This window comes from Hylobates moloch, unplaced genomic scaffold (genome assembly GCF_009828535.3).
Source record: "Hylobates moloch isolate HMO894 unplaced genomic scaffold, HMol_V3 SCAFFOLD_5, whole genome shotgun sequence".
In the NCBI taxonomy this organism is placed as follows: Eukaryota; Metazoa; Chordata; class Mammalia; order Primates; family Hylobatidae; genus Hylobates; species Hylobates moloch.
In genome coordinates, this window is record NW_026652280.1 from 80,766,296 (window position 1) to 80,788,837 (window position 22,542).

Consider the following 22,542-nt stretch of genomic DNA (forward strand, 5'->3'; position numbering starts at 1 on the left):
TTCTACTCATCTGTAAAATGGGAGAAGAGTACTTTATAAGGTTGCTGTGAGGATGAAATGAATTAGATCATTTAAAGGGTTTAGAATCATGCCTGGCACAGTCAGTGCTCAGCTATTAGCTCTCGTTGGGAGATACTGAGAGTGTATGTCCATCCTTCAGGCATTTCAATTCTCTGTTTATGACCCCACTTAGGGTCTGACAGCAGGCTATGCCATTGCAGGGGCAGGCAGTGCAGGTCTGGGGTGTGGGACCCTCTGCCTGTCCCCTGGAGTGTGGTCTGGTGTCTCCTAGGTCTTGGGTGTTGCTGGGCCAGGAGCACAGAAGCTGGGGGTAGGGTGGACAGCTCCAGGGCCCAGACCTCCAACTTCCTTTGGCCCCCAGCTGACCCAGGACTGACAGAGAGGAGAGAAAGTGACTGCCACGCAAGAGAGGCTGTGGGGATCACAGCAGCAAACACAGCCTCTCGCGCCCTTTTCTGACATCCTCCTTTGCCTGCCTGCTTTCCTCTCTTCCATCTGATGCCCTGTGCGTGTTCCTGGTATGTTTTTTGATTGCCAGTCTTCCCCCTGGACATTTTCAGCTCAAGCACAGGTATCCCCAGCATGGGTGGAGGGCTTCCTATGGTCCTGGCCAGTCCACAGCTAGCCTGACCTACCAGCGGAGTGGCACCAAGCCCTCAGGCCAATAGGGAAGTCCCCACAAGGTGTCACCAGCCCAGTAGATACTGACCCGACTCAGAAGCTGCTATGCTCTCCACCACCCCAGGAAGGCATCTATTGGCCTGGGCCCACATCCCTACAGGTGGGGAGGGGCTCAGCCACCACAGACACCTTCCCAGCCCCACTTTGGGTCCTCAGAGATCCTGGCCACCCCCACCTCTTCCAACTGTGACTGCCGCCCCTTGCTGAGAGCTCGTCTAAGACCTGGGCTGGGAAACCCAGAGCTTCCATGGTCCCTGCCTGTGCTTCCAGCAGACATCACCAATCAATCCTGCCACTGTCCCACTGAGCACCAGGCGGCCTCAATGCTTTGCCTCTGAGCTGCAGGCTTCTATGAGACTGGAGGTAGCCATTGCTGGAGGCAAGGAGACCCAGGGGAGGACCTGCCCAAGGTGCCACAGTGAGGCAGTGGGAGAGCCAGCCTTGGTGCCGTTCTTCCCGACAGCAGGCCACCAGCCACGGGGAGAGGGAGGCCTGGCTCATCCCCCAGTAACCCACAGCCCTCTGATACTAAGGGAGGACTCAAACAGTCCTCCCCACAGCAAGTAAGTGGTGATGGCGGAGGTGGGGTGGCTTCAGGATTTGGGTTTAATCCCAAGCACGAGGGTGGGCAGGGAAAGGATTTGGTTTCATTCCTTCAGATGCCCAAGCCTTGGCCAGAGCCCCAGGGTGCAGGAGTGAGGGCGCGTGGCCACCCAGCCTGTACCAACAAAGCCTTCCTTTATTAAATAGAGATCGCATTACATTCCATCCAAAGAAGGAAATCCGGACGTGGTGAAGGATGTGTCCAGGTGGGAGCTCCAAACCCTGGTCCCGAGTGGGCTCTGATGGGTGGGAGGGCCCAGGTCCTGCCTGCCCACCCAGGCCCCACATGCCAGGGCGTGTGTCTGCATGGCCACCCACAGCTGAAAACAGGCGTGGGCGATCTGAAACCCTGTCTGTGTTCTACTGTGGGAGAAAGTGCCCCAGTCCTTCCAGCGGTTTTGGGAGCAGGGCCTCCAGGAGCACAGGGCTGAGATGGGGTGGGAGGGAAGGTGACAAGGGAGGCCTTTATGAAGGGGGAGGGAGGAAGGGGCAAAGGAAGGGAGGAAGTGGGGGAGGGGCCTTGACTCATCTTAACAAGGCTTTGGGGCAGCTCTGTGCTATGGAGGCCCTGCCAGCCCCTCCTAGTAGTCCAATAGGGAGGCCACCGGGAACAAGGCACGGGATGGCCACAAGGGGGTGCCGCTGGCCCAGGGCTTGGCAGCTGGGGTGGAGGGTACCCTGGAGATCCAGCCACCCGGAACAGTCCCTTTCTGAAGACATGCCAGCAACAAGGCACCTGCAGGCGGTTCTGGGGACTGGGGAGGTGGCGCTGGCTGCCTCAAGTGTCCCTTCCCAAGGGCTGAGGGCCCCCGAGTATGGATCCGAGCTCCCTGGTCTTTGGTGCTTTCTTGAAATCCTCCTGGTGGTGGCAGAACCCAGTGGGAAAGAGAGGGGGGTCTTGCCGTGGAGTCCAGGCCCATCTGTCCCTCTGTCTGTCCCAGGATGGACGTGTGGTGCTGGCTCAGTGCCGCCTCCATGGCCTGTCTGTCCATCCATTCTGCCTCTGGCTCAGGGCTGGCTCCAGGCCCCCATCTCCCTGTGTGGCAGCTTGTTCTGGGGTGGGTGTTTGCTCTGTCTCAGAGCTCCCCTTCAGGCCTGGGCTGCGCCCTAAGCCTCCTGAGGGAAGAAGCCGAGCTTGGCGAGTGACATCTCCTTCCGCAGCCTCATGATCTCCCAGAACATGGGCTCTGCTGCAGGCAGAGAGAGGGTGAACAGGTCGGGAATAGCTCAGGGTCACCTCAGGCAGATGGCCAGGTCCCCTCCTGTGGCTTTGGACAGAGCAGCTGGCACAGCACCCTAGGGTCCCCGGCCCCCAAAACAGATGACCTCAGAGAGTGGCTGGACCTCTCTGAAGCTCCACTCTTGAGCCTTGGAAACTGCTAAGTGCCAACCACACCCAAGGGATCTGTTTGCACCACACTGACAGCCACCCCCACAGCCCGACTCAGACACGCAGGCACACGCTGTCACACGTAACAGCGGTGGTCCAGACCTGGGAACTACATTAGACAAGGCACAGATGCCTCCCTGGGGTCTCACAAGGACCCTGCACAGTGGGGCGGGGACCACAGCGGCCATCCGGGGACCTAGCAGGTGTCAACACCCAGCATGCCTTGGCCTTGGCCTCCAAGAGGACTTGACTCCCAGGATGGAGAGGAGACAGCTCCTTACTCAGAGGGTCGGGCCAGACTGGTTCAGGAGAAGACTCAGCAGGGAGCAAAGGTTGGTGGAGGAGCGGGGAGCCAGGCCTTGCAGAATGGGCTGTGGGGGGAGGGGGTGGAGGGAGCCCCTCTCCAGCATGGAGTGGAGTGGGAGCCAAGGCTGGAGGCGGGCGACCCTGTGTTCAGTTGACCAGGAGGAGGTGGCCACACCAGGGCCAGGGAGAGATTCACAGGGGTAGCCCCCTTGTGCAGGGCCGGGAGAGGTTTGGGGACAGGAGAAAGACCAGCAGGTACAGAGCTCAGCACCCAGGAAGTTTGTGAACCCTTTACTAACCCACAACCCTCCCCGCTCCCCAGCCTCCTAGCTGAGTCTTGCCTCCGCTAGGGGCAGGTGGGCCCAGAGGGCGCTTCCCCGTCCAGCCCCATTCCCGTGTGCCATCCCCGCACCGGCCACCAGGGGGCGCTCACCGTCCTGCCGCACCAGGCCTTGCTGGATGTAGCGGATGTAGGTGAAGAAGTTGCACACTGCGGTGATCTGTGGGCAGAGGTGGGGACGGTGTGACCTGCCAGCCCCACGCTGGGGGTCCCCTGACAAGCGGATCTGAATCCAGAGCAGGAGGCCCTAGGTCCCTGCAGAGCCAGGCAGTGCTCCCTGACTCAGCTGGGACTGGGCTTTCAAGTAGTAATCAATAACAGCATGACTAGCCCTGCCGTAATAACAGCAGCAGCAGCCATTCCATCAAGCGCCTGCAGCAAACGGAGCAGATGCGCTTATTATTCCGTCTTACATGGGGGAATGCGGAGCCACCCGGGGGAAGCCGCTGACATCCATCACGGAGATGGCGGAGCTAATGAAGCAGCGTGCAGCAGAGCTGTGAGATGAACCGGGCAGGCTGTCCCGGAGTCTACGCTTGCTCTCTCACAGGCCGGCTTGCTCCAGATGCTGGAGTTTTGGGCCAGCCAGGCCTCAGTCCAGTCCTACTCATAACACTGGGAAAGGAAAGGGGGTCAGAAGCCTCTCACCTGGGCTGCCCGGGGCCCCTGGGGCCTCAGGCCTGCTCCATGCCAGGCCCTGGGGACCCTGTGTTGGCTCAGACACTGCTATGAGGACTCACACCACGGAGAGGGCACTGTTGGTGCCTGGCCCAGGGCCCCTTCCCAGGCCCGGGCCCCATCTCCCAGCTGCTGAGAGTGGGGACAGTCCCCTTGCCTCAGGGTGGAACCAACTCTGCTAAGAGCCCGGTGGATGGGGCTGAAGCTAGGCTGCAGCTGAGGCCACATCCTGGCTGGACTCCCCCGTCCCTTCCCTCATTCTCCTGAGAGCTGCACACAATCTCCAGGTGAGGCTCTGCCTCTACAGAACCCAGCCTAAGACAGGGTGGAAGGTAGCCGGCAGCTGTGCCCGCCTGCAACAGCCCCTACTGAATGTCCAACACTCCCGGGGAGGGACGTCGAATGAGAGGGGCACCCACAGGCTGGGGAGTGGAGAAGCTTCGGGGAGGGGCGGGACGGTGGTGGCCTGGCAAAGATAGGGAGGTGTGAGAGAGCGGGGCGAGGTCGGGGGACCAGCCCGTCGTGGCAGGGACACCGCTGCACAGGGAGGGTTGAGGAGAGGCTGCAGCAGGAGGGTGGGGCAGGGCAGAGCTCAGGACAGGAGCAGGGACAGTGGATGCCCACAGAGGCTCATGAGCAGGGAGTAGCAGGGAGCGGGCTCTCTCCCTCCAGGGAGTGTGCTGGGGAGAAAACACTCCTCCCTGTCGACCCCACATGTCTTGGTCTTCAGGGCAGGGACCAGATCCTAAAACTTCAGACCCTCCTCACCTCATCTCCCACCCCCAGCTTCATCCAGTGCGGCAGGACACCCAGACCAGGGACTTAAAGTGCTAGAGGTGATTTTGTTGAGCATGGGAACATCTTTTGTGGGGCCTGCTGTTGAGCCATGGTTGGGCCTGGAAAGGGGTGATGGAGATATGTGGCCACTGAACAAGGCTCAGTGGGCACAAATCCACAGGGTAGGGGCTGCAGTGGACTCAGAGCCAGGATCCCAGGTCTCGGCTGTGTGGCCCTGAACACACCCCTTTCCTTTGCCAAGGCTTAGCCTCCCTTTTGGTAAGTGAGTGCTCAGCACACCGCTGGGAGGACTCACTCTCGGATGCCTTGTGGAGTCTGTCAAGGACAGTACAGTCTGCTGCCAGCAAAGGGACCACGTGTCCCCTTCAGACCTGCTCCCCCGCGAGGAGCCTCTGGCAGGCCTGAGATGGTTCCTCAAGCTGTGTCACTGGAAACGTGTTTCCAAACATGTTCTTTTGTTCCCCTCAATCCTCTTAAGAGTCAACAGAGGGACAGAGGAAGAGGAATCCCTGTCTTCAATCCGCAGCTCGGTGAGAGCCCCTGTCCTGGTCTGGGCCACTCGGCAGGGGAGGGTGGGAGCTGGGATTCCTAGAGGCCCCTTGGCACTCACGGCCGACTTAAGGCTGGTGCACCAGAGGCACCTCTGAACCTTCTCCAAAGCCTCGGCCAGCACCTGAGTCTGGGTGTCAGGAGTCCCGCACTCTAACCGGAACTCTGGCATCACTCCTGGGTTAGGTGATATTGAATGACAGAGGGAGGCGATGTCATCCCATGACCACATTGCATACATAAGGCTGCGTCTCAGCCGACTGGAGAGTGGCCCTCCCGATGGCTCTGAAGTCAGCTGCCCTGTGCGACAAGGCCCTGTGGCAGGGGACTGCGGGTGTCCTCCAGAAGCTGAGGGTGTCCCCTGCCAGCAGCCAGCAAGAAAACAGGGACCTCAGTCCTTCAAATACAAGGAACTGAATGCTGCCAACAGTGTGAGTTTTGAGGAGGACCCTGACTTCCAGAAAGGAACACAGTCCGCTGACAACTTACTGCGACCTTGCAAGTCCCTGAGCAGGGAATCCAGTAAGTAGCACTTAGACTCCAACATGGGGAACTGCGCTATTTTAAGCTACCAGGTTGATAGTAATTTGTTACACCGTAATAGCAAACCACTGCCCTTGGCTTGGCCGTGTGGCCTGAGTCAGTCTCTGTGCCTCTCTGAGCCTGTACCCTGCTCTGTAAATCAAGATGTAAGGCTGGGTGTGATGGCTCATACCTATAATCCCAGCACTTTGGGAGGCCGAGGCAAGCGGATCACTTGAGGCCAGGAGTTCGAGATCAGCCTGGCCAACATGCTGAAACCCCATCTCTACTAAAAACACAAAATTAGCCAGGCGTGGTGGCACATGCCTGTAATCCCAGCTACTTGGGAGGCTGAGGCAGGAGAATTGCTAAACCTGGGAGGCAGACGTTGCAGTGAACCAAGATTGTGCCACTGCACTCCAGCCGGTGTGACAAAGACTCCGTCTCAAAAAAAATAAATAAATAAAAATAAGTAAATCAAGGTGTAATGCTATTCATACTCCCAGGCCCAGGGCCCAGTGTCCCAGCACCCAGGTGGCCCCAAAGGAGTTAAGTAACACTTGCAAAGGCTGACTCACCCTGGCCCGGGAAGATGGCGAGATGTAGTAGTGGCTTTTAGAGTCCCCGAGCCGGATTCGGTGGCGGCAGGTGCGGGTCAGCCCGCTCAGGGCACATGTGCTGGGGGAAAGCAAAATGGGTCATGGGGGCTGGCTGGGGCTCACCCCTCTCCCCCACTCCTGCATGCAGGGAAGATGCAGCAGCTGAGAGGATGCATGGGGAGGGGCAGGCCTCCCTTCCCCCACCCGGCTTCCAAAGGAACCCAGAGCCAGGCAGAGAAGGGAGCTGGCCCCAGCCGTCCGGGGGACAGACCTCGAACTAAGCTGAGCTCTACCCCTAGAACCCTTGTTTTGCCCCTACTGGGCAAGAGAGCTTGGTTAATCTCATGCCAGGTGTACAAAGTCCCACCCTCTGCAGGCTCTGCAAATGCCTCTCCCTCCACTTCTGGGGACTCAGACCAGGCACTCCTCCCCCAACTAGGCCAGAGTTGAAGTCTGGCTGTCTCCCACTTCCCAACACCCAGCGGCTCCCCTCCTTTATCCATCCAGGCCTTCTGACCCCACTAACCCCCATGGTTCTCAACCAACCCCGTCTAAGAGCCTTCTCCCATGCCCTCTTCTCTCCTCCCCCCAGTCCCGCGTGACGTCACTCAGCATCTTCAGCCACCCACATACAGGGTCTCCGCAGGCCCTGAGCAACCCCCATCTGGGCCCCACTCCCCAAACCTGCTCTTCACTGGCCATCATCTGCTCAGCTCTCTCCTCCTCACCCTCCGCTTGGTCACCAAGTCCCCAGGCCAGGGCACAGCAGCAGGGCTTTTGGCCTGCATCCCCTTGGCTCCTTCTGGCCAGCTCTCTGCCTCATCACTCTCTTCTCCACCTCAGAGCCAGGGCTCCTCCAAAAACCCACATCTAACCCATCATCTTTCCCTTTTGCTTTCCTAATTCCCAAGAAATAGGGAGAATCCCAAATAAAAGAAGGTTTAAAAAGCTCGTTGGCTGCAGGACCTATCAGAGCATTTGTTGCCTGCTGGTTCACTGAGACTCTCTGATGGACCGGAGAGCCTCTTTTCAGGTGGCAGCTATTGATGACCTTTTTTTTTTTTTTTTGAGACAGGGTCTCACTCTGTCACCCAGACTGGAGTTCAGTGGTGCGATCTCAGCTGACCGCAACCTCTGTCTCCCAGGCTCAAGCAATTCTCCTGACTCAGGCTCCCGAGCAGCTGAGATTACAGGCGTGTGCCACCACATCCGGCTAACTCTTGTATCTTTAGTAGAGATGGGGTTTTCTCCATGTTGGCCAGGCTGGTCTCAAACTCCTGACCTCAAGTGATCCACCCGCCTCAACCTCCCAGAGTGATGGGATTACAAGTGTGAGTCACTGCACCCGGCCTATTGATGACTTTTGCCGTGTTGGCTGGTGGGTTAAAGCCCAAACCTGTGAAGGCTCTTTATACTCTGGCCCCAACAGCCTCTGCAGCCTCCACCCCAATTCCCTGTCCCCCCACTGCTTAGCCAGATGCCCCAGTGGTGCTTCCGTTAATACTCCAGCTTCTCATACCTTTGCACATTCTGTTCCCTCTGCCTGAAATGCCCTTCCCTGCTTGGCAAACTTCTATTCATCCTTCAAAACCTGGCTTAAATGCTCCCTCTCCGTGATGAGCCTCCCACCAGGGCACCAGCCATCCCCAGCCAGCTCTTGGCTGCCAAGGTGAAATCCTCCCCAATTTCTGCCCTTTGCTCCACCTGGCTATTTTGTTCTGCTGCTCCCCTGCTCAAATGCCAGGTGAGTAGCTGGAGGACAAATGCAAGGGCTACTGCATTATTTATTGGCAGGGACAGAGCCAGCAACTGATAATCATGGTTCAAGAAGAGAAGGGGAGGGCACAGGGCAGGCCAGTCAGGAAGAGGCAGACCCCAGCTCCCAGCCTCTCTGGAAAGCCTGGAGGTCTACAGGAAACCTGCCAAACTGCCTCCTTGCCCTGTGGGGGCAGCAACTGTCCCTGTCCTGTCGGCGCTGCTGCATCCTGATCACCCCTCGGCACAGTGAGCACGAGGCTTGGCGGGGCTTTCCTGCACGGGCGGGAAGGAGCTAAGACCCTCAGCTTACTTGGTGCTGCTGCAGTCAACCTCGGCCACCTTCACTGCGGGCAGCGTCTGCGAAGCCACCGGCTCAATGGTGAGCGTGTTGTCCTCCACGGCGGCCCGTACCAGCGCCGAGAGCTGTGGCAGACCAGGGCGGCAGGCAGGGTGGTAAGGGGCTGGGCCCTGGCGGAGGGGCGGGTCCCCCAGCTGGCCCCGCCTCTGCCATGCCTCACCTCCTGCATAGTGAAGTCTAGGCAGGGGCCCACGTCCTCCCGGTACACCCTTTCCAAGAAGGGGCAGGTCTTGTCCAGGGTGGGCGATTCCCTCCAGGCCTGGAACTCTGCAAACAGGATTGTGTCCACCTGTGGGGGAGGGCAAGCAGGGGTGGGGGCAGTCAGGGTACTACGGCCAGCACAGAAGATGCAGGCTGAGCTGAAGGGGAGCGAGGGAGGACGTGGGGCAGGCCCAGCAAGCCAGCAGGTCGATCCCCAGCAGCCATGCAGGGAAGCCAAGTCCAGCAGCAGCAGAGCTCCCTTCTGCTCTTTGCACCAAAGAATTCAGAACTAAAAGTTTTGTTTCCAGGCCAGTGTTAAGTTTCTTGGCGCTACTGGATTTTAGAGTGGGGTGCAGGGCTTTGTCCTGAAGACCCTCACTGCCTCCTTCAGGAGGAAATGTCAGTGAGCAACTGGCAGGAGGCCACAGGTACCAGCAGGTACACAAGCACACACAGGCACGTGCACACAGGAGGGGATACACACAGGCTGCCCTGGGCCCACGCCTCGAAGACGACTGCTGGCCTGCTCCAGGCCACATGCACAGTGAGGGAGGCTGGGAGGGGGCAAAGTGGGAGGCCCCTCTTTGCAGCCATTTACCTGTCGGGAAAAGGAGGGAGAGGGAGTGGAGGCGGGGGCTGGGGGCTCCCCAGGTGGGAGCGGCCAAGCCGGCTCGTAGGTGAGGTGAACTGCCTTGCTGGGGACCACGCAGAGGAGCAGGGAGAGCAGCGGGGCCAGCCCGGGCTGGGCCGGATGGACAGACAGACAGACAGACAGACGGACAGACAGACAGACAGACAGGTAGACAGGTGCACAGAGACAGAACAGGAGGGAGGGGAGAAGTTAATGTACATTCAGAAGCTCAGAGCTCAGGAGGTGGCTGAGGGCCTGCTCATCTTCCCTGGAGGCCCTGGAGACAGAGGTGGAAGCCAGGATGGAGTTGAGTGGGCTGGTGCCAGGGACCCAGGAAGCTGAAGGCACCACAGCCCTCTGAGGCACTACCTGGGTGCAGCCCTGAACTCAGCTCTTGATGTCCCTGTCTCTGGTTCCTCCGGCAGCCCCGGGAGGCCCCATTTATCAGGTGAGAAAGCTGAGGTGCTGACAGGTGGCCTCATTTGCCTACGGACCCATGAACATGAGTGTCAGCCCAGCCTGGGCCCAGCAACTGGTGTGGCCAGCTGAAGTGGGATGGAGACACCCCTCCAAAGGCCACGCTTGTCTCAGCCCCACAGTCAGAGGGCGCCAGAAACCCCCTGAGCACAGGGCTGTCACCAAGTGGTCCTGGGGCTCAAGGCTGTGGCCACACGGGGTCCAGGCAGCCTCTCCCCCAAGGCCCAGTGGCTGCTGCTTGGCCTCTTAAGGCCAAGGAAGTGTGTGTCTCAGTGGAGGCCCCAGATCCTCAGAGCCAAAGCCAGCCTCAGGTGCAGAGACCACTACCTACTGCTTGGAGTCAGCGGCGCAGGGAGGGGGCCTCAGGTCCCCAGATGGTACACCCTGGAGGCTGCAGGCCAAGTGCCTCAGATCACAGGAGGTTGGAGAGAAAGGACCTGCCCAGTCCTCACACCCCAGAGAGGCGCAGGACAGGCTCCAGGTCACACAGCTGGGGCAGGCTGGTCCTCACTGGGCTTGGACCCTGCCTACCGCAGGCACTGCCACCCTTCCCCGTGCCCACAGCCCGCCTCCCGCCCTCACCTCCTTGCCCTCCCTGTCTGGGGTGAGGGTGTGTGCCGCAGCGGGACACACGGCGGGGCAGAGGGTGCTGCTGGTGCTCTTGTGGCGAGAGTGGCCCTTTCGGGGCCCGGCCTTGGTGGGGCTCAGCAGCTGGGGGTGAAGCTCGCGGTTGGGAGAGGCTGGTGTGGACGTGATGACCAGCGTCTTCAAGGCTGTCACCTCTGCCTGCAGCATGTCGATCTGCATGGGATGGGATGGCTGTCAACCCTCACCCAGACTGGATGCCATCCTGGCTGCCACCACCTATCAGCCTAACTCAGGACAATGCACCCCCGCAGTGACGGGCACCTAGTCCCACCTGACGCCCTCAGAACAGCCTTCGAGGCAGAGACTCAGACACTCATTTTACACACAGGGAAACTGAGGCTCACAGAGGCGACATGGCCTGCCCAAGGTCAGGCTGTGAGCAGGTTTCTGTTAGGAACAAGTGTCTGGGAGCTGGCTGGGCCTCCCATGAGAGTTCTGGGACCGCCCCCAGGAGCCAGGAAAGGCCCAGGCCTCACATTTTGCAGACGGGCAACCAGGCTTGGAGAGAGGAAGCGACTTGCCCAGGCTCAGACAGCCATACTGAGTGAGGTTTCTGCTTTGTAAAGTGGGGCTGGGAGGAGAGTGAAGAAGGTACAATAATCACAGGGTCCTCCCAGCCCTGGCACGATCCCAGAAAAGGCTCTGCTGTGCAGCAGAATCACTGATGGAGCCCCGGGGACACTGGGCCCTGTGATCTCAGACCCCCACCCTTCCCCTCCCTCCCTGGGCCTGAGTTCACCCATTCCTGCTGGCCCCACCGGGCCAGGTGAGTGTCCACTCAGGCAGCAAAGCTCAGTGCTCGCTGAGCCGGGAGGCAGGGCGGGTGCCTGGGCTGGCCTGGGCAGGCGGGGACGGGCCTCACCTTGCCCCGAGCCTCCCTCAGCTGCTTTTCTGATGCTGCCTGCTTCATGTTGGCTTCTCGAACCATCTTGTGAGCTTCCTAGGAAGAAGGCAGTCCCTGAATGAGTGGTGAGGAGCCAACGGATGCCCAGATGACCCATTCCCTGAGTTGTTCCCGCGCCCAGCCGGTGTACCTCGAACAGGCTGGCCGTCAGCTCTTCCAGCTCCTGTTCTAGCTGCTCCCGCACCTTGGACAGCCGCTCACATTCCTCGTCCTTTAGCTTCAGCTCCTGGAGGAAAAGAGGCAGGCACTTGAGCACCTCAGCATCCCCAGACCTACGGGACAGACCAGGACCACCGGACCAGGCTCCATCCCCTCGTCATTTTATGTGGGGCTCAGAGCTTATTTCCTCTGGTGCCTGACAGTTTGTGATGCTTTTTCCTTTTAGCCACAGCATGAAGCTGAAGCCCCTGCCTGCCAGTTCATCAGGGCTCAGGGCAGGTTTGCAGTCAAGACGGGTGACCATCAGTGTGCACAGCACAGGCCTGACCTGCAGCTGGCCTCGGTGGGGGCACATCCCTCTCCCTTGGGCACATCTCTGGGCACCTGATGAGAGCCCACAGCTCTCCCAAGCTGACTTCTCCCCACCGAAGCCCCCCCAGCCTGCTGCAGGCACCCACCTTCTGCGCTCTGTGCAGCTCCTCCTTCAGGAACTCGGAGCCCTTCTCTCGGATCTCCATGGAAGAGCTGCGCAGGCGCAACACGTCCAGCTGGGCGGCTGCAGGGCCCTCCTGGCCCTGGGCCTCCTCCCCTGCAGAGGTCTCCACCAGGGCTCCTGGGGACTCCCTGTGGCCTTGGCAGGGGTCCGTGCTCTTCCAGGGGACCGGGACAGCTGCAAGGGGCGGTGGGAGGCCCTGGTCTGGCTGGGGTGGGCTGGAGACAAACAAGGGTATCAGCAGGTTCAGGGTGGGGTCCTGAGGCCTGGAGAGCTGAGCCCAGAAACTGCCCCGGGGCAATGTGCCTGCCACTTGAGCCTCAGCCTTTCCATCTGAAAACTGGGGCCCTACCAGCTATCATCAGGGTTGTTACCAGGCCAAATGTCCAAGCACAAAGTCTCTTGGGGCAAGAGGCTTATTCCTCTTTGTCAACCACCCCCTCCAGCACAGGGCTGAGGGCTGTGTTTGGCACATGCAGTAGGTGCTCAGCAAACAGTAGGTGTTTAGCACACAGTAGGTGGTCAGCGTCTTTGTCTAACAGGTGACTATAAATGCATCAGGGTTGAGTCCCACTTGTATAACGTGAAGCCTATTCCAATGGCCCTACCTCAAAGGTCACTGAATGATCAGAGGAGGTGTGGGTAAAACCTTGGCACCTCGGATGCACTCAGGCAGGAGCTGCCTTCACTGATACAGTTAATGTGAGTTCTGCCCCTTTCAGGGTGGACCAGAGAGGAAGGATGAGGCCAGGGCAGGCAGGGCTGAGGCAGGAAGATTCTGCAAACAGCTTGGGCAACAGACCCACTTCCTGTCCCCCTGGACTTGGCGGGGAGCAGTCCCAGCTCTCCCCTGGCCTGCCTTGTGACCTCAGGCAAACACCCCCTTCTCTGGGCCTCAGGACCCTCCCTTCCCTGAAGCTGAAGACCCTGGAGGTGGTGTGAGGCCTCATTCCCCCACTCCATCCACACTCCCCACTCTAAAGTGGACCCTGGAGAGGGAAGGGAGGGCGAGGGCCCGGCCAGCGGTGTTTTGTGCCAAGACAGCACCTCTGGACTCGCTCACTCAGCAAAAGCTGTAGGCTCCTGAGCCAGCAGCTTCTGAGCCGCAGCAGCCAGGGCTGGGGATGGGGGGCTGGGCGGGCCGCTGATATCAGTGAGGGAAGTTGGGGGGAGGGGCTCAGGGAGGCTGCACCAGAGGGGGAAGGCAAGGCCAAGGAGAATGTGGGACTCAGGACAGCTGAGGCAGAGGGAGGAGTGGATCAGTCTCCCCTCCCTGTCCTCAGGACCTTGGGAAGGTCACCAAGCAGCCCCTGAGCCTCAGTTTCTCCCTTGGTTAACGAAAATGGGCCCCCAGAGACTCCAGCAAGGAGCCCACTTCCAGCCATGAGTCCCTTCACACAGCCCTGTCCAGCTGCCCAGCCCCACCTGCCCTCTGCTCTGGAACCGGCCCAGAATGTGGCCTCAAGGCTCCTCAGGCTGGGTCCTGCCTGGCAGGGATGTGGGTCTTGAGGATTAAGGTGGGGACACATATCCATCACTCCATCAACAGTGTCTATGCCAGACAGGGCTCTCTCCTAATACTCCTGTTTGGGGAAGTCTTGTTGGCAAGGGTACCCCGCATCCTGAGAGCTATGGCGGCGCCCTGGGCTGGGGTCTGTGCCCTGGGGACTCACACTGCCAGACTCTACACAGGTCTCTGACCATGCTATCTCCTTTAAAATTCTCTCAACAGTGGCTGGGCGCAGTGGCTCACACCTGTAATCCCAGCACTTTGGGAGGCTGAGGCAGGTGGATCACCTGAGGTCAAGAGTTCGAGACCAGCCTGGCCAACATGGTGAAACCCCATCTCTGCTAAAAATATAAAAATTAGCCGGGCCAAGATTGTGCCACTGCACTCCAGCCTGGGCGACAGAGTGAAACTCTGTCTCAAAACAAACAAAAAACTCTCTCAACAGCACTCATGGTATTGTCCCATTCTACAGATGAGGGGACGGAGGCTCACAGAGTGAAGGGACTTGCCAGGGGTCACGCAGCTGGTCAGTGACAGTGCTGGGACAGGTGGCCAGGTCTTCAGCCCAGGCCCAAAGCTTCCCTGCTGCAGGGGAATGGCAGGTAGGTGGGGAGTGGGAGTGTTGGAATCGGTGCATCTGCTTCAAGATAAAGGGCTGCTGGGCCCAGGGGGACTCGGAGGCTCCTCTTTGGCTGCAGTAGGGAAAACTGACCCAATTCTGGCCCGAACTGGCTTCTCAGACTGCGCAGGCCCAGAAACCCCCTTTCCAGAAGGCAGGGCCTGGGCAGGGGGAGCTGTGACAGAGAACAGGCCAGATGGGGCAAGCCTGGGATCCATGTCGGCCTCTGACCTGGGGTACACATGAGCCCCTGGGAATGCTACTGAAATTCTCTGAACCTGCTTCCGCACCTGAGGGATGGGAGCTGAAATCCTGCAGGAGGTGCTCTAAGAATTAAGAGCTCTAAGAGCAGTCCTGACCTGGTGCTGGATGAAACATGTTCAATCCACAGCCATGTTTGGCTGAGACACCCACGAAGCCTGCCTGGGCTCTGGGTCCCACAGCTTAAACTGGAGGCCTGTGGATCCTTGCCAAGAAGACTTCCCCGAACAAGGGTATTAAGAGAGAGCCCTGTCTGGCATAGACACTGTTGACGGAGTGATGGATATGTGTCCCCACCTTAATCATCACGACCCAAGTCCTGAGGTAGGACAGGACGGCCATAGTCACTCAGGCTGCGCTGGGGGCTGCTCACTGAGGGCCAAGGGCAAGAGGTGACAGCACAGGACAGGACAGAGGACTCTTGCCATTGCCTATGCCCTGACCGAGGAGAACCAGGCTGCCGGCCCTCCCATGGGGGCCGAGCTTCATCCACCAGTGTGGTCTGGGCCTCTGGCCACAGTGCAAGACTAACTCTCTCTCCTGCTGGTCCCAAGCACATGGGCTGGAGGCGTGGCTGGCTGACCTCACCATTTTCCCAGCAGGCTCTCACTTTTGCCTTGTGGGGCAGAGTAGGGACAGGGCCCAATTTTGTAGCCAGAGGAAACAGTGGTCCAGGAGGCCTGAGACAGAGTCTGTGACACCCTTCCCATCCCCCCCAGTAGAAGAGCCCAAAGCCAAATCCTAATGGCAGGAAGTGTGGGAACATGGGAACAGTGGGACCACCCGGTAGCCACCAACTCCCCAATGCCAAAGGTGGCAGGAGCAGGAGAGGAGGAAGGGCCTGACCTGCCCTTGGAGGGCAGCCGGAATCTGCAGACCCTCTTCCCCCTCATTTCCGGGCTGCAAGGCCCACTCCTGAGACTCAGAAATTTCAAAGAAAGGACCCTAGGCTCCTCGGGTCCAGCCCAAGCCAGAATCTCCAATCTCACACACACTTCAGCCTCCCAGACCAGAGGCCTGAAAACCTGGCTGTGAACACCCAAGTCAGCGGCGAACTCAGTCGTGGGGCAAGCAGGGACCACTTAATGTTCTGCTGCCCAACGTCCCTACCCTCCTCAGTCCAGGTCCACCGCTCTCTGTACAAACCTCCTCAGTCCCCACTCCCTGCAGAAACAGAGCCCAGCATCTGAGAAGAGCCACAGATGCCTCCGGAAAGGAGCCTGTTCAGAGGGTAGGAGTCAATGTCAGAGGTAGATGGGGCAGCCAGCCAACATCCCAATCCCAAAGCCAGCTCCCACCGCCGAGAGGCCCGGGCAGTTCATACAGGAAAGGCCCCACGGGTCACTTCCCCAGGAAACACACAACCAAGAGAAAATGCAGTAACCACAATCCTCACCCCACCAGGCACGCCCTAGGAGGGCCAGCAGGGCTCTTGCCCCGACCCACAAAATAAGAAGGAGACCTAGACTCCATGGCCCTCGGTCTCTCAGTATCCCCAAGCCAGCAGGGCCTGGCCAGTGGCCAGACCAGCCTATCCCTCAATCAGTGCCCAAGATGACCCTGCCCAGTTACCTCCTGGAACTAAAGACCCCTGTTGGTCATGGGCACAATGGATTCATTAAATAAGCAGAGGAGGGGACAGCAAGGGTGACTCTGAAACTGGGCGAAGGAGAGGGCTGGGAGGGCACACTGGGACCACTCAGCGGCCCGCCAGGGCCCAGGCCTCTAGGGAGGCTGCAGAAACCCCGACCCAGGGCCTGGCTCCCCGGGGCGGTGCCTTGGCACAGAGGCCTGTTCAGACTCACGCTCAGCCTGTGCAGTGACGCTGAGGGGACGGAGGCTGACAGCCATGTGATTCATATCCAGGGACCAAGGGAGTCCCAGGAAAAGGTTGATGGGCTAGCTCTCAGGCCAGCCTGCAAGCCCAGCAAAGCTTGGCTCCCCTAGAGAGCGGCCAAGTCTTCAGCCCCAAACCCACAAGCATGTCAGGTTCCCAAGCGCTTGGCCACATCCACACCAGCCCACCACTCCACAGGTGTCAAGGCCTGGAAGCTTGGGACAATTGCAGGGAGATGCACTCCTCCACCTGGTTTCCAGATGAGGCCCCTGAGGTTCAGAGAGGGATGGTGACGTGGCCAGAATACACAGCAAGGAAGCGGCAGGATGGGAACTGAACGCAGAGTACAGGCATAGCGCATCACGTGGCCCGTCACCCAGAGGAAAGGCGATGAATGGCGGTTTCGGAGAAGTGAGGCAAGAAGCAGATGGGGTTTGAGGAAGTCTGAGACAGCGCCCAAGTACTGGGGGTGCCACCCAAGACTGCTGTACAGCCAGGCAGGACCTGGGCTAAGAGGGGACAGCAGAGGGGACACACAGAAACAAAAGATGGGAAGGGGGAATTGTGGGAGGACCAGGGGCTGGATAGGGGGGCAGGAAAAAGCAATAAACAGTAATTAATTAAGATAATCCAAAACTAAGGAAAAGGTGAAAGCTGAGAACAGCGGTACCCATGCTGGGAGTGAGGAACTGGGAGGGGGTCTTTCAGGGACAGGAAAGTGGGTGGCTGAGGCATCTGGGAAGTGGCATGTCCCGTAGGCAGCTGAGGGGGAATAGGCAGGATGGGGTGATGCTGTCGAGTGGCACTGGTTTGGGAGAGCAGCTGCAGCCTGAACATGGATGAGGGGCCGTCAGAGGGGACAAGGGCTTGAGAGCCAGAAAGGACAAGAGTGTTGGACACCAGAGCCAAAGAGTGTCCGGGACCCGGGGATGAAGAGATTGTCATGAGTCTCACTGAGTTGGGCCAGAATCCAATGAGTGCAAGGCAAGGAGGGGACAAAGGGACAGGTGGGAACCAAGGTGGGCCTGGGCCCACAGGGGAAGGGGGAGCCAGAGTAGGGAGAAGGGCACAACAGCACGTCCTAGTAGAGACCATGGAGGAGGAGGGAGGAGAAGGTCAGGAACAGCTAGGGATGGGAAGCAGATCAGAACACCTGAAGCAGGTGAGTCAGGCCATGCCTCCGCTGGCCATAGCCCCAGGCCACCAGGCCAGCCCAGCCCAGCCCTAGCAGGGGGAATCCAGCCCTGTCTCTCCGTGGGAGTCAGCGCAGGGCCTAGGAGGGGGCGCATCTCACTCCTCTTCTACAGGGCTGGGCACGCAGTACATCCTCAAATCTGCCTGTGGCGACCCTGCCCATTCAGTCCAAGAATTGACACCGAAGACCTCCAATAGCTAGTGTGTATACTGAGCACCCATTATGTGCCAGGCACCCCACCAGCTGTGATCCATCCAATTTGCATGACCAGGCAGCCCCCTTCTTACCACATCCTATTTTGATTTGCATCTCTCTCCCGCTACCTCATTTCCTAAGACCTATTGGGCATAAATCGTGTGCAGAGCTTGGAGGGTCTAGGACAAGCAGGATTCTAATGAGGATGTCTGCCCCCGACACCCATGTCCTGATTAAGGAACAGCAGGAAAGATCTGCACCTGTTGAGGGGTAGGGTAGGCAGTTAGATCATGGAGGGCTTCCAGGGAGCAGCAACAGTGAGGGTTACACAACCCCTTCCCAATGAAGAGGCCTGCGTACCTGACCCTGGAGCCCTCGGGCCATACTTCAGACTCTTGTCTCATGGCCTCTAGTCCCCTGTGACTTGGGCCTTACAGGCAGGAGCCCACAGATCCATGCCCTTAGAATAGCCAAGGCCCAGGGCAGTGAAGTGACTTGCTCAGGATGGCCCCTACAGCCCTGCCTGCTGCAAAAACATGCTCCCCAACCCCTGGGAGGTTGGAGTGGTCTCATCTTATTCCTGGGCCGCCCATCAATGCCTGGCCCTCTCTAGCCATAGGTATGATGAGCCCTGTCTCTGGGGAAACTGAGACCGGGGGGCTGGAACAGTGTCATGCAGGAACTCGAACGCTCCCTTCTGCCGACCAAGTCCCAAGTGTCCAGCACTGTGTTAGATACAAGAGTACTCAAGACGCTGTCCTCGCCTCGTCACCTTGGAGCAGGCTTGGCACCCAAAACTACAAATGTGTGAAACTATGGGGAATCAGAAGGGGAGCAGCCCAGTTTGCGGGGGGGCACCTAAAGTCAGACCGGAGCTGCCTCTGGGTTTGGAGTTCAGGGCCCATGCTCAGGGGTCCCAAGGAAGAGGACCCACCCAGGCTGCGGCAGAGTCCAGCCACTCCGCCTACCCCAGAAGAGCAGCCCAGGGCTGGGGCCATGACCAGGACTTGGCCATTAACAAAGCACAGCCACCAAGAGAAAGATCTCAGTTCATTTCACAGGTGAGGAAACGAAGCCCAGAAACATCACCGGCCCCGACGGGGTCACCGACTCCTAATCCCAGCTCCTCCTATTCGAGGATCAACAGTCCCAAATATACACCTGCCAGAGCTGTCATCAGACTTGGTCAGAGTCACCTGGCAAGTATGACTCTGAACAGGACCCCTCCCAACTGCTGCTGGGGTCTGGGTGAGCTCCTAGGACACTAGGCACCCAGTGGGGGCTGGCAGCTTGGCCCCTGACTCTAAATCCCTGTTTCCTCACCCAAATGGGGGCCCATAAAAATACAGAGCTCAAGGTAACCCCCAAGCTCTGCCTCACTCCTTCTGCCAGCTTCTCACTGTCCCTCATCCTTTCCATCTGCATTTATGAAGCACCTATTATGATATGAGCTCAGCACCCAGCTAGGCCCCCGGGGGTGCAGGGGTGCATGCAGGAAGTGAGCCATATTGAGGATTCTGTGGGGGTCAGCCTGGCAGCTGGCACATCCAGAGTGTTGCTGGGAATATGGCAGGGGGGCTGGATGGTGGGGAGGGATCCCTGCCCAGGATTTAAGGCTCTCTGACTCTCCTTGAAGCAACCATCCATCTACTGGTGGCTCTCAGCTGTGTCTGGCCTTGGCCTGGATACCTCCAGGGAAGGACATTCTCTGACCCGAGATCACTCCCACCCTAGAAACCACTTATTTTACTTAGAGGCCAGAGAAGGAAGTCTACACTCTCAAGGTCACACAGCAACTAACTCAGCGGCTGTGTTGCCTGAGTCCACCCGGCACAAGACACAGGCTTCCTGCAGATGAGGCTGCTCCCCAAACACAATTCACCCCGGGCAAGACTGCCCTAACCTCTCCAGGTACCACAGACCCACCTCAAGCACTTTCTCCTAAGCCAGCCTCCGTCCTCCAAGCACAGTGCCAACAAATACACTGGTGGCCTTCAACTCTCTCCCTTTAAGAGTCTCAAGCCCAGGCCGGGTGCGGTGGCTCACACCTGTAATCCCAGCACTTTGGGAGGCTGAGGCGGGCGGATCATAAGGTCAGGAAATCGAGACCATCCTGGCTAACACGGTGAAACCCTGTCTCTACTAAAAATACAAAAAAAAAATTAGCTGGGCGTGGTGGCGGGCGCCTGTAGTCCCAGCTACTCAGGAGGCTAAGGCAGGAGAATGGTGTGAACCTGGGAGGTGGAGCTTGCACTGAGCCGCACCACTGCACTCCAGCCTGGGCGACACAAGACTCTGTCTCAAAAAAAAAAAAAAAAAAAGAGTCTCAAGTCTTAGGGCATGGCGTGGTGGTGAAAGCCTGTAATCCTAGCACTTTGGGAGGCTGAGGCTGGTGGATCACCTGAGGTCAGGAGTTCGAGAGCAGCCGGATCAATATTGTGAAACCCCGTCTCTACTAAAAATACAAAAATTAGCCGGGTGTGGTGGCGTGTGCCTGCAGTCCCAGCTACTCGGGAGGCTGAGACAGGTGAATTGCTTGTACTCAGGCGCCGGAGGTTGCAGTGAGCTGAGATCTCGCCACTGCACTCCAGCCTGGGTGACAGAGCAAGGCTCCGTCTCAAAAAAAAAAAAAAAAAAAAAAAAAATTCCCAAGCCTCTCCACACCTCACCCCTACCAGGAGCCCACTCTCTCTGCACCCCCTGCTGGGGAATGAAAGGCCATTCCTCCCCTAGCATCGCAGCTCAACCTTTGCTAGGTGCCATGGAGTGAAGTGGATCCTGCCTGCCTTTCCAGGGAGGCTTCCTTCACTCCCCAGCTGTAGCTGGGCAGTAGTCCTCTCCTGGGACCACTCATTTGGCCCAGGGAGCACAGGAGTACAACCTGTCCCCCATTCTGGCCACATTTCCTCCAGGACCTGGTCTTTCCAGGCCATGGGGAAGAGGAAGTGTTTGCCCAGCTCCACAAAAACACCACAACCTTTCTGCACATACAGGGCAGGGGTCCCACATCAGATGGGCCAGAAACTGCAACTGCCCCTGAGAACCAATGGCCTGAACAGACACAACCACGGGGGCCACTAATCCAGGACCCGGAGTCTGTGCTACCCCAGTCCAGGCTGCGGGGGGCGGGGGAGGGTTCCCACTCCACACCTCTGAGAGCCTCCGTACTTCCAGAGCCCCACAAGGAGGTTCTGCCCTCTACTTGGGAGCCACCCTGTCAAAGACCCAGCCCCTCTTTCCCAGCTACACTGCTTTCCACGAGTTCATCCAGCCGAGGGGGTTGAGGGACGGGTTAGGAGGGTGGGCTGGGGGTCCTTCCTCTAGGTGCATGCCCCAGAGTCGTGCACACTCTTCCCCACACCCCGACTCTTCTCACTTGCGCTCCTGATGAACTAAGAGGAGTTGACGCTGTCACCCCGGGACGGTCGGGTGCCCACCCTTCGCACCCTGCACCCGGAGAGAGACCGCCGACCCCTCCCCCGGAGTCTCCTGGCTGCGAGTCGGCTCGCCTGCAGGCAGGGCGGGGGCGCACAGCACCTCCGGGTGGCGGCGCAGACCCGGCGGGGACCCCTCAATCCTCCCGTCCCGGGAGGCGGCCGCGGCCCAGACCCAGCGCGGGACCGCGAGCGCGCGCGGACCTACCCGCTCCACATCCCGGCGCCTCGGGGCGCCCAGGCGTCCGTTCCCAGCGCCGCCGCCGCGTCCTCCCAGCGCCGCGTCCCCGCCCGCCGCCGACTCCGCCCGGGGCCGAGCCGCCCCACCGCCTGTCAGCCCTGCCTGCGGTGGGTCAGTAGGTCTCAGCCGCCTGGGCTCGCGGCCCCCAGCCCAGCCCAGCCCCGACCCTGCCCTGGGCGGGTCACGTGGCGGAGTGGGGGCGGCCGGAGGACACGTGCCCGGCCCCGCCCCTCCGCCGGCCCGGCGCTGGGATCCGGCGCGCGCTCCCAAGGCCCGGCCCCACCCGGCCCGCCGCGCGGGGACAGGGAGACCGCGGCGCTGGAAGGGAACACGGCCCCCAACATCCCGCGGCTCGCGCCGCGCTCAGACTCGCCAGCTGACTCCTCCTCTCCAGTCGCCCTTGGCACCACCCATTTTGGGCCACCCCTACTCAAGAACCTACAATGGCTCCCGGGCTCTCAGCTCTTCGATTCTCACAGATTGTCACTTAAGGCCAGCAGACACCCTCCCCACTCCTCACCCGGCACTCCTTCCCTAGGCTGTCTGCTTAGTGCCTGTCCCTGTGCAACATCCTGCCTGCTGGGAAGGGGAGGGGACAAACCCGAAACAAGTTTTCTGAGTCCTACTCTCTGAGTTTTATCCCGGAGGAGTTTCCACTTCTGGTCCAACTCTCCTCACTCAGCCTCCTGCCTCTTAACACACTCTGCCCATCCCTGCCTTTACCCACCATCTGCCCTCTGGATAGTATTCCCCACCCCACCTCCACCGACACACACGCATACACACACCTGTCTGGTCCCACATCCTCCGTGAAACCTTCCCTGAATCCCACACCACTGGTCTACCTGTCCCTCAGTTCCTCTGTCCCACCCATTCTGAGTCCTGATCATTGGTCTCAACTTTAGCCTGGGACTGGACCAGTAAGGGCAGAACCCGGAACCATGGTTCCTGGTGGAACCAGAACCATGGCTCCCACCTTCCCTGTCTAGGGGAGGACTGGGAGCATGGTGGGAGGTACTTCCCCTTCTAGGTGCTACCGGAGGTCCCAGTGCTACCCCTCCAGGCCCACTGATTCAGGCCGCAGGCTCAAGTTAGTCAGATCTTCATTTGAGGACACATTTTATTCATTCATTC

The 22,542-nt window shown here is 59.3% G+C and overlaps 1 protein-coding gene across 3 annotated transcripts; it reads right to left on the reverse strand.

Annotated features, from left to right (window-relative positions):
• Window positions 1-1,423: 1,423 nt before the first annotated feature.
• On the reverse strand, window positions 1,424-21,593 carry RAB3IL1 (RAB3A interacting protein like 1). Of its 3 annotated transcripts, XM_032153061.2 has the most exons (11): window positions 21,376-21,560; window positions 12,082-12,334; window positions 11,595-11,690; window positions 11,423-11,500; window positions 10,495-10,713; window positions 9,403-9,546; window positions 8,764-8,892; window positions 8,556-8,668; window positions 6,467-6,566; window positions 3,435-3,501; window positions 1,424-2,495 (listed from the first exon to the last, which is right to left on the reverse strand). In XM_032153061.2, the coding sequence occupies exons 1-11, from the start codon at window positions 21,384-21,386 to the stop codon at window positions 2,413-2,415; spliced, it is 1,293 nt and encodes a 430-aa protein (XP_032008952.1). In that variant the 5' UTR covers window positions 21,387-21,560; the 3' UTR covers window positions 1,424-2,412. The 3 variants fall into 3 exon arrangements, with proteins under 3 accessions (XP_032008952.1, XP_032008954.1, XP_058294780.1); XM_032153063.1 differs by lacking the exon at window positions 9,403-9,546 and having other exon boundaries at window positions 21,376-21,593; XM_058438797.1 differs by lacking the exons at window positions 9,403-9,546; window positions 10,495-10,713 and having other exon boundaries at window positions 21,376-21,556.
• Between the last annotated feature and the right edge of the window lie 949 nt (window positions 21,594-22,542).

Excerpts from the sequence above, each read along its gene's own strand:
- RAB3IL1 (XM_032153061.2), bottom strand. Across the intron at positions 11,501-11,594 it reads TGACGGCCAGCCTGTTCGAG|GAAGCTCACAAGATGGTTCG; the intron begins GTACACCGGCTG and ends CCTTCTTCCTAG. Across the intron at positions 8,669-8,763 it reads TAGACTTCACTATGCAGGAG|CTCTCGGCGCTGGTACGGGC; the intron begins GTGAGGCATGGC and ends GGTCTGCCACAG.